This window comes from Lithobates pipiens, unplaced genomic scaffold (genome assembly GCF_037356315.1).
Source record: "Lithobates pipiens isolate NorthernLeopardFrog02 unplaced genomic scaffold, aLitPip1_a1.2 Scaffold_18, whole genome shotgun sequence".
Taxonomy (NCBI): domain Eukaryota; kingdom Metazoa; phylum Chordata; class Amphibia; order Anura; family Ranidae; genus Lithobates; species Lithobates pipiens.
Genome location: NW_027507758.1, coordinates 235,123,016 through 235,133,950, shown reverse-complemented (window position 1 = coordinate 235,133,950; position 10,935 = coordinate 235,123,016). Strand labels below are relative to the sequence as shown.

Sequence of the window (10,935 nt, the reverse complement as noted above, 5' to 3'; positions counted from 1 at the left end):
CCTAGTGGGTTTCAGCAACTTAAAATGAAGAAGGCAAAAGAACAGTCAGTTGAGGCAATGTCTGGATCCATTTTAAAATATGTCACACCTTCACCATCTACTGCAGTAGGAGAAAGTGCTGAAGGCATTCAGACTTTTGAATTCAAGAGAGAAATACCAGAAGTATCTTCTCAAGAACATTCATATATAAAAAGGCAAGAATTGGAGAAGATCGACTTATCTTCAAGCAGTGAGAGTGATGTCGCGGAAGGAGATGCCAGAAGAAGCCTCCCCCAGCAAGACTCTGATGAAGAAGCAGAGCAGACTGATAAAATCAGTTTATTCTGATTTTGCTGCTTGGCCAGTTCCAGTTCCATATGAGTTAAGCGTGGACCTTATTAAGAGGGGAAGTGAACCTTTCCAAAATAGAGATGGGCCTTTCAGTGCTGTTGAAAGACGAGGAGAGAAATCGAAAGGGAAAAGTCGACAGCTCACCACTGCATGGTTCTATAAGGCTCTTCCAAATGGTGAGACAATTCTTAGAACCTGGATGGTGTACTCTCCATCAAAAGAAAGTTTGTTTTGTTTTTGCTGCATACTTTTTGCGCTTGATGAAAAACTAACTAACATCCAGTTTTGTTACCGGGTTTCAGTTGTGGTGGAAGTTGAATCCAAAAGTATCTGATCATGAAGCTTCTGAACAGCATCTTACATGCTTGGAGAAATGGAAGACCTTGAGAACAGGACTGAGGCTACAAAAATGCATTGATCATGTCCACCAAACAACAGTGGACAATGAGAAAAAGAAACGGAGGGATATTTTGCATCGCCTCTTGGATATAACCTTGTTTTTGGCTCACCAGAATCTTCCTTTTCGTGGTCAGAGAGACCATGTCATCAGTAAATAAAGGAAACTTCCTGGAATTGGCAGAATTGCTTTCAAATTATGATCCAGTTTTAAAGGAACATTTCATAAAGCTGAAACGTTCTACTGAATCTGGGAAGAGAATGACCTCTTATTTCTCACCAAAACGTCAAAATGAATTTGTCTTCTGGGGAATCATGTGAAAAAGAAAATAGTGGCTGATATCAAGAAAGCAAAGTAATTTGGGATTCTTTTTGACAGTACACCTGATGCGTCACACATTGATCAGATGTGTGAAGCGATCAGATATGTCCATATTGAAGGTGATAATGTTGACGTAAAAGAATCATTCTTGGGCTTATTTCCTATTGCTGGAAAGACTGCTGCTGAACTCACAGAAAATATCCTGCAACATCTGGAGGAAGCTGGACTGGACATAAGCCTTTGCCGTGATCAAGGATATGATAATGCTGCAACTATGGCAGGGATTCATGGTGGTGTTCAGGCAAAGATAAAAGATAAATCCCAAGGCTTTGTTTATCCCATGTGCAAACCATTCTCTGAACCTTTGTGGGGTGCAGTTTCTACACATCGTTGGGAATTGCTGATGGAGAATGTAGGTGCGACAGTGAAAAGACTTTCCCAAACAAGATGGAGCACTCCTTATGATGCTGTGAAGCCAGTGAGGGCAAATTTTGAAAAACTTACTTCAGCCCTTGAAAAGATGTTGATCCCAAAGAAAATGTGGACACAAGAGGATCTGCTCAGATGTTTCTGCCTGCTGTATGCGATTTTACTTTTTTGTGTTATCTTTCTTTTTGGTGTGACGTTCTGGGAGAAGTTAATATCACACAGAAGTATTTGCAAACAATGGGACTCATGCTTGAAAAGTGCATTGTGAAGCTACAAGCTCTAAAAGCATTTCTTGCAGGTCAACGAAATTAAATTGTGGAAAAGGCAATTCATTATGCAGCTACCATGTGTGAGGAAATGGGCATTTCAATGGAGAGAAGAGGGCGAGTAAAGCTCCGGAAAACAATACCAGGAGAGAAGGCAAAGGATGCTGGTCTCACATTACCAGAGGAAATGAAAAGGGCTACGTTTGAGTGCCTTGATCGGTTTAATCAGGAGTTGGGAATTCGTACTAAGGCAATTGAAAAAATCCTCTCAATGTTTGCTGTTATTCAGCCAAACGCTCTGGTTGTTGCAACAGAAAAAGATCTACAGAATTATACTCCAAAATTGACTGAGGTTTTTGATGAATTCTCTTATGAAGACATCTATGTGGAGATTAAACACCTTCGGAGGCATTTGGAAGCTGCCAAGATCAGTATTGAAGAGGCAAAGAAATGGACGGTTTTGCAATTCCTGCAGTTCATTATTAAATGGGATTTTTGTGAATCTTTGCCTAACTTGTCACTGTGTTTTAGATTCTTTTTGACTCTCAGTGTGAGCATTGCTTCATGTGAAAGAAGTTTTTCAAAATTAAAATTAATAAAAAACTACTTTCGCTCTACCAGGAGAGAGACAAGGTTGACAAATCTGGCCATACTTTCAATTGAACATGAATATGCAAAGACTATTAACGTTGATGCAGTCATTGATGAATTTGCAGACCTGAAGGCTCGAAGGCAGAGGATGTGAGTGACTCCTTTCAATATAGACTGAGCGGTCACTTTGGAGTTTGGATCTGTTTTTTGCTTAAAAAAAGCAGTATTATCTGTTCAGTAAATGTTATTAACTTACTTAAACTTATTTCAATTATTTATAACTTATTTTCCAAAGTTTTTTTTTTTTTAAGTTGATGGAAAGTTTACAAATTTGTGCAATAAATATACTTGAGAAAATGAAAAAAAAATTGTGGGTGTTTTTTCATTTAAAAGTTGTGGGGGGTGCCAAGTGTAGGATCCGCCCCGGGTGCCAGAACACTATAGGTACGCCCCTGTCCCCCCCTTTTTTTTCCTTTTTCCCCCACCAACATGACACCCAATACGAACACTACAACGGGTCCCATTCCCTAGGGGATCAAATTTACATCTCTGAATACCCGGGGCTTGTCTACACCAGAGAAGCGCTCTAGACTTCTCTCGGACCTCAAAAAAAAAAAATCACATACCCAGATAGCGTTTCTGCAAGAAACACACTTTAAGCAACAGGTGGGCCCCAGGCTTGGCAACAGAAATTTCCCCATTGTAAAATCTAAGGGGGTCAGTATACTGATCGCAAAGTCGATTCCGTGGACCCTACTGGAGGAGATCGCTGACCCACAGGGCTGCCATTTACTTGTCAAAGGTAAAGTTAGAAGTACCACAGTGACCCTGATGTACGTATTTTCTCGAACTCAGATCATCTAGAAGCTAGGTGTTCTCTGATCGGTGGAGACTTTACGCGCAGGAACCAGTTAGACGTGTCGAGAGGGGCGTCACATCTCACCTGAAAAAAAAAAAAAATTAAAGGCAGAACTACGTGGTTTGAACCTGGTCAACCCCTGGCGGGCTATGAATCTGGAGGACAGGGACTATACCTACTTCTCCTTGGTACACTGTACATACACTGTACATACTCCAGGATCGACTATTTTCAAATTCAGCATAGGGATCTGTTGCTGGCCGCCTCCTCCCAGATTGGCCACATCTCCTTTTCAGACCACGCCCCGATCCATGTGACCCTGAAATGGGAATCTGACTCACGTTCACCGCCCACATGGAAATTCAATGAGTCTCTCTTGCAGACCCCTGAGATCTGAAAGGAAGTAGGGGGAAGCGATTACACACTACTTCAGGGAAAAAATACAAATCCGTCCTTGAACCCAATTTCCATATGAGAGGCTCATAAATGCGTCGTGAGGAGAGTGTTGATCCGAATTGTGTCTCAGAAAAAATTTGAAAGAACCAAGCAAATGGACTTTCCGATAATCAAGGTGTGCTCCAAATCGTCGGCCTATGCCGATAGTTTGATCCTTTTTGTATCCAACCCCCGTATCTCTCTCCCTAACATTTTGGAAGCCCTATGGGCAGGCATATGGCGACCTTTCAAACTACAAGGTCAACTGCGCCAAGTCCCCTGTCTTGAATATGTCCGTTCCCGAGGCTGAAGCTCACTGTCTTTTGCGTTTCATTGGGCAGATAAATCAACACGTTATCTGGGTACTGACATAACTCCGGACTTGGTGCATTTGTACCTGCATAATTATATTCCCTTACTATGTAAACTAAAAGTGCACCTAGAAAATTGGCACTCTTTAACACTTACTTGGTTCGGGCGATGTTGTGCCTTCAAGATGCCAGCACTTCCAAGGATTTTGTATATATTCCAAACATTGCCGATCCGAATTCCCCCAAAATTTTTTACTCAACTGCAGCCACTCATTAGAAGTTTTATATGGGCACACAAACCACCCAGAACAAAATTACAACCATTATCCAGACCAAAAGGAAGGCTTAGGTCTCCCTGACCTGCGTAGATACTATAGGGCGACACTGTTGGCTAGGGTAGTAGACTGGCACTGCAACAAAACACAAACAGTGGGTGGGGATGGCGATAGAGGATGCATCCATTCCTCTGTTAACCTCCCCGTGGCTCACGACATCTTTCCCAAAAGACATGAGGGATCATCCCCTGATAGGGGCTATGCTAACAGTTGTGTGGAGACTGTTCCGTGACACACGTATCTCACCTCTGCCCTCCCCTGGGACTCCCATAATTGGGAAACTGGACTTGTCCCCAGGCATTACCCACAAAAGACTGACAGTTAACAGCAGCTGGGAGACACTGCCTGGGGGAGGTGTGGCCATCTGGGGGGCTCCCGACTTTACGGGTTATCACTGAGCTCACTGACCCACTTGACATTTTCAGCACATATCAGCTCCGACACTTCCTGCAAGCAATACAAAAGAGCCCTTACATACCACGAGACTTGATTCCCTATGAGTCCATATGTCACAAAAGTGAACCTGTACGGCACACCCTCTCCCTCCTGTACAACCTCTTGTCTAAGCAAGACAAGACCTCGACCCAGACATTCATCCATCAGTGGGAAAAAGATCTAGGAACCCACTTCACTCCACAACAAACAGAAAAAATTCTGGTAATAGCTCACAAGGCCTCCATCGCAAATCAATATCAAGAATCAGGGTACAAAATAGTCTCCCGTTGGTACAGGGTCCCTTATCTACTCAATAAGATTAAAGTAAAGAAAAAAGAAAGAAGTAAAACAATCCTGGATAAATGCTTGAGGTGCAATACAGAAGTAGGAACCATGGGTCATATCTTCTGGGCGTGCCCAGCACTGAGGGTGTTCTGGGAGGGGGTGACAAAGAGCATAACCTCCGTGGAATTAGATAACCCAGCTGCGTGCCTTCTTCACCTAAGAGAGACCTATCCGGAAGTATAAAAAAAGACATTGACGATGCAACTCCTTAATGTGGCAAGGGCATGTATCTCTGCGATGTGGAGACAGCCCCAGGCCCCAGCCAAGGTCCTGTGGTACTCTAAAGTTAATCACATCCTCCGGATGGAAGAACTGACAGCCACCCTCTAAAACAGAAGAACAATTTTGCGACAAATAGAGGCCCTGGAGGAGGCCTTCACTGGCACACAGGAGTATCTATAAGATATAACCCATGCTACTACTCTAGAAACCGAATAGATGTTCTAAATAGCCAGCATTCAGTGAGTTGGGTGCATTAACCTTGGGTGAGAACTGGCAGTCTGCCTTTTGTCCGCCCCACTTTTTTTGCCCTCCCACAGTCCTCTCCCCTGCTTTCCTACATAGATACCTTCACCCTTTCTTTTTTCCTCAACTTGCTTCATCTCCTTCTTCGTTTTAGTTCTTAAATATAGCCGATTACCTCCGTCTGAATATAACGGGTGAGGTTAAGTACAAGTATAAAAGTCGGGGGGGGGGGGGGGGGGGGGGGACAGGTGGTCCTGTAGACCTAGTCACATACCATAGACTGAGACACATTTAAGAATGGGTCACTTCGGAGTGGGTTCTTATGGACCCCTAAGTCTTCCTGTTTATCATTTGCTCTAATCACAGATATAACTGATGCAATATTATTTGAAGTTATTCGGAGATCACTAGGTTTAGAGATGTATGTCTGTACTGATAAAATGAAATGTCTGGATGTATTCTACAGTTTACTGCCATGAACAAATAAAGGAATTAAAAAACAAAAAAAAAAAAAATCTATAGTCACACAAGGTTAATGAAAGGGTAAAAAAAAAAAAAAAAAAAAGAGAGAAGGAAAATGGGCATTCGGTCATTATTTCAAAGGATTCGACCAAAACATTTTTATGGTCTGGACGGTCTACATTACACTGTTGGTCAGAAGCTGTGCCGATTGTGGACCTGCACTTTGGTAAAAGGTGGTGAGGCATAAGAGTAATGAAATGAACTCTTATGCCCCAAAGGGAAGGGAGCCCTTCCCATCTTGAGGCTTAGCCTTGTTCAGGTAGGCCAAATGAGTACTTTTACCCCCAGTGATATATTTTATGGGGGTCTCCAAAGCAACTCCAAACAGATGCTCCCCTCAAAATGCATGTGAAATAATCACATTTTACATACATGTTGTAACATGTTTACAACATGGTTAAAATGTTGGACTGTAGGACTGCAATGAGTTCTCCACATATTCACTGATAGGAAAGACAGGTGATATCAAGTAACTAGTCTATACAACAGTGTAGGGGTACTTGGCATGAGTTCTAAATGTTGTACAAAAATAGAAGATCAGTCTGAATAGAAGCCAGGTCTTTTAACACGAGTTTAGTCAATTCCCCTAACATTTGAAAAACTAAAGCCATGGCAGGTTGCTTTGCAAGCTCTGCTAGAGAAAACATGGATTTAGTAAGTTTCCAAAATACTGGTGCAACCTAAGTAGGAATGGCAAGGTGTTTATTATATCAAGCATTTGGAAAATTTAAAAAAGGGGTCCTTAAATACTGGTGCAACCGCAATAAGAATGGTAAGGGGTTTATTATGGCGGGACACTTTCAGATCAATGTTAAAAGCAAATGTTTTAATAAGGGCTTCCTCAAACACATCTGTCTGCAAAACATTTAGGAGGTGTAAAAAAGTTTGTTTTCCAGGCTCTGCTCAGAAAGCTTTGAATTCGGTGCGTACTGGAAAGGTTTTGCCTTGGAGCCCCCTCAAGGATCTTAGACTAATAACATCACTTGTTGAAGCAACAATACCAAAGATGGTACGAACCACACCAATAAGAAATGAAATAATCCAGTAAGGATTTGAGAGCCTTCACCAGAGAGAAGCTGCACAGCAGAAGGCTCATAGAGCTGTGGCTACACTATATTACCAAAAGTATTGGGACGCCTTCACACGCATATGAACGTTGATGGCATCCCACTCTTAGTCCGTAGGGTTCATATTGGACCCTGCTAAGCCAGGTCCATATGGAGACTGTGAGCTAGGCCTTCTCATCCAACATCAGTGCCTGACCTCACAAATGACCTTCTGCAAGAATGGTCAAACATTCCCATAGACACACTCCTAAACCTTGTGAACATCCTTCCCAGAAGTTTAAGCCGTTATAGCTGCAAAGGGTGGGCCAACTCAATATTGAACCCTACAGACTAAGCCTGGGATGCCATTAAAGTTCATTTACATGTAATACAGGTGTCTCAATATATATTTGGCAATATAGTGCAGCCACATATAAAAAGCCCCGAAACTCTTCACAATATAAATATACACATCTACATACACACACACAGGTAATTCAGTAAAATATTGCTACAGTTTACTTCTGCTCTTAATTGTTTGATGAAAAACAAATCCACAAACCAAAACCAGTTAGAATATATATTTTTTTAATTTTTATAAATAACTTATCTGTTACAAAGACTGTTTACCCAGCTAAATCACAAAACCATAAACTCAAGATATCCAAATTAGGTTTTATTAATAAAACAAGTAAAAACGGATTTGTCAATCTTCACAGAAAACTGCAGATGAAGCTGAAAAATGGTCTTTTTAACAAAAAGTATTGCTTCTAAGTGCTTTGGTTCTGCTGTTTAGCCCCATTACAGTGCTGGAAGGCTTAAACTCATCACAAGCCATTTCAACACTCACGTTACCTAGAAATGTATTCTGCAACACAATGAAGAGCCTTAAAGAGTAAGGCATATCACATTATCGCTCAATGGTAAAAAATCTCATAACAATTTAAGATGTTCAGTCATTTACAGTGGATGACTTTTGATGACATTTTCTATTAGAAGACTAAGCCACCGAAAATTGCTCATTTAATTGTTATTAACATTTAAATAAAAAGCAGCAAATATGTACAAGGTTTTGAGATGCCAAGCAGTGAGTTTTCTTTTTCAAATAAGAGTGAAAAAACTGAGATGTGTGGTATTCCTCAAGCTTTAGGGCTTTAAATCTGTAATAAATAAAGCTGTTCCAATAAATTACAGCTTCAAAGCCCACAATTATTCTCGAAATGTCTTCAAAATCATAATTGACCATTTTGTTGGGGGAAGGCTGAAATGGAATTGTGAATGTCTGTTTTCTAAGTGGCAACAATCTTCTAGAAAGATGAATGCCACAGATTCCAGGCAATTAGTACACAAAAAAAAAAAAAAAGACAATAATCTTTGTGCGTCCAACGCAATTTTTGAACAAAGCAGGCAGAGCCTCAATCAATCTTTTCAGCAAAATAGTTAATACTGAAAGTACAGTTCTATAAAAAAAAAAAAAAAAAAAAAAAAAAAGCAACTATATCAATTGCAGCTTTGCAGAAACTGTCTGCATGAAAATTTTAAGTAGTCCATGATTTTGTGTTGGTCTATGATTTATAATCAATTTAATTAAGGGATGCCATTATTGCACAGAATAATCTGAAGATCCTAAGCATTCAATATTTTAGATGCGTGGTATAAAAACGTGAAAACAAACTCTTTGGCTGCTGACAGTCAACCACTGTAAAATTCAATGTGTACAGAAAATGACTGGTATACCCTTACAAAAGAGATGTCATAAATTCTTTTTTTTTTTTTTTCACGTCTTCACAGGACATCAGCATATACAGACATTTTTATCGGGGAGAAAGTGTATGGGAAATTATGCACAATGCATTTCTCCCTCCTACTACTCATGTAAGGCACTTTTTTTTTCTTAGAAAAGCTTTAAAAAGGACATTAACTGTGCCAAAAGATTTAAAAGGATAAAAGAAAATGCTAACAAAAACCCTATTACACTATACATATAGAAGTACAGGAAATTAATAAAGGTGGGCAAAAGAAGGGAAAAAATATCACTTAAAGCAGACTTCTGAGCTATGTACAAAGGGGAGCAGGAGCTGTGGGTAATTTCACTGTATCGTACAGATAATGCATGCAGTCTTTTCTGGTGAGAAATTGATTGTACTGATGCTGGTTTCACAAGTGAAGGGAGGATTCCCAAAGAACCTAATCCACTGAACTCTGAAGTCCTTCCTCTGTTCAGGTGGTAGGAAGAGGCCACATAAAACTTTTTTTCCTCCATTTTTAGTGTTTTCATTTGCCACCCGATGTTGCCTTGCTTCATGGAGACATAAAAAGCTGAGCCACTTTTGCATCTCCAAACCACTCCAGTAACATTAAGTAGTAAGGACCCAGAACACTGAGCACAGTGAGAATTCTTCTGAGAGGGTCAATAGTAATACTGTACATGGTACAGGTGGCAGCTGGTAACCAGGTTCATTAGTCTTACACCGATGAGAGGATTTAGGAGGAAAAAATCCAGCTGCACACAAAACAACACTGAGGTATTATTCCGTGGCTGACGTTTACCAGTGGTAAACAACCAGATGGTGCATATATATGCACCATATTTTAAAAATGATGCTTTTCTTGAATTTTCAATGAAATTAGACCTACTGGCTCAGTAATGCCTTGGCATGTCGCACTGTTCACAACGGTTTAAGGCAGGATGGTTAAGAAAAGTACATGCAGTGCAATTCCACTGAGCTCCCTCATCTTCCTCCGTGTCTGGAACATTCTTTGGTGTTTTGACAGTGGACCTTTGATCTACAAGGGAATAAAATATTGTGTCATTTAAGAAAACTTAAGGGCAATTTAGAGTTATTTTATCTCAACTGTGCAAAGATGATTACTATAGCAGAAAGAGGATGGAAAAGGAGGAAAAAATAAAAAATAAACGCATACATATGCAAGAAAGATATAACTATCAATATCAGCTTCTAAAAGGTTAAAAGGATAAGTTCACTTTTGGATCCCCTACACCCTTTCCTGTGACAGTAAGCTGTGAATCCTCTTTTCCCTGCACCCGCTGTCACCATTTGGAAACAGCGGCTGTGTGGGAGGTTTTCTGCACAGCCATGTCATTCATTTCAGTTTCCCATGAATGAATACCTACAAGTACCATCAGTCATTGCAGCTGATGGCTTGTAGTTCTCAATGAGCTGTGAGGATGCTGGTGAGCGTAATCCAAGTCCATTGATCTTCCTCCTCAGGTACTGTCAGCCCTCACGAGCAGAGAGCCGTGCTGAGAGTCTGCAGGAACTAGACATTGCATTGCGAGTGCATTGCTCTGCAGGCTCCGTAGGAGAAAAAAAAAAAAATTAAATGCACTTTTTTTTACCTGCAAAAAATTGGCTTTTTATTTATTTTATTAAAAGGTGAACCCAAGGAAAGGGAAAAAAAAAAAAAAAAAAAAAAAAACACAAACACCTTCAAAGCTATATTTTTAAATACAGAAACTCCACCAAAGATCCATTTAGCGGTCTATCAATAGTCTTCAGTATGTTCCAAATTAGATTGGGTTTCAGAAATTCTGGAAAATAAAAGGTCTTTTAATACTTAGCATACAAAAAGTATTTTTAAGGCCTTCTTCACACTACTTGCAGACCTTTTTTTGCACCTAGTTCTGCAAAGGCACAAATAACAAAATTGTTCACTATGTGTCCTGTTCACACCACAACACTGTTATCATACTTCTTATTTTACTGCACAGAAAAAAAAAAAAAAAAAAAGTGACATCAACATTTTGGTGTGCAAAACAATTGCTTTCTTCGTGCCCTTGTAGAGAATTTGCATATTTGCATCTCTGTGCAGAAAAAACGCTCATG

General features: G+C 40.3%; 1 protein-coding gene and 1 pseudogene across 2 annotated transcripts in view; one reads left to right on the top strand and one right to left on the bottom strand.

The window, feature by feature from the left end:
- Positions 1 to 238: 238 nt before the first annotated feature.
- LOC143986697 (zinc finger MYM-type protein 1-like) lies at positions 239 to 2,475 on the top strand (annotated as a pseudogene).
- Positions 2,476 to 7,750: 5,275 nt separating this feature from the next.
- TAB2 (TGF-beta activated kinase 1 (MAP3K7) binding protein 2) overlaps positions 7,751 to 10,935 on the bottom strand; it is a 140,476-nt gene continuing 137,291 nt past the window's right edge. For both annotated transcript variants that reach the window (XM_077486686.1, XM_077486687.1), the window contains exon 8: positions 7,751 to 9,874. In XM_077486686.1, the coding sequence (XP_077342812.1) occupies positions 9,729 to 9,874 (146 nt within the window). In that variant the 3' untranslated portion in view covers positions 7,751 to 9,728. The remainder of the gene's footprint in view (positions 9,875 to 10,935) is intronic.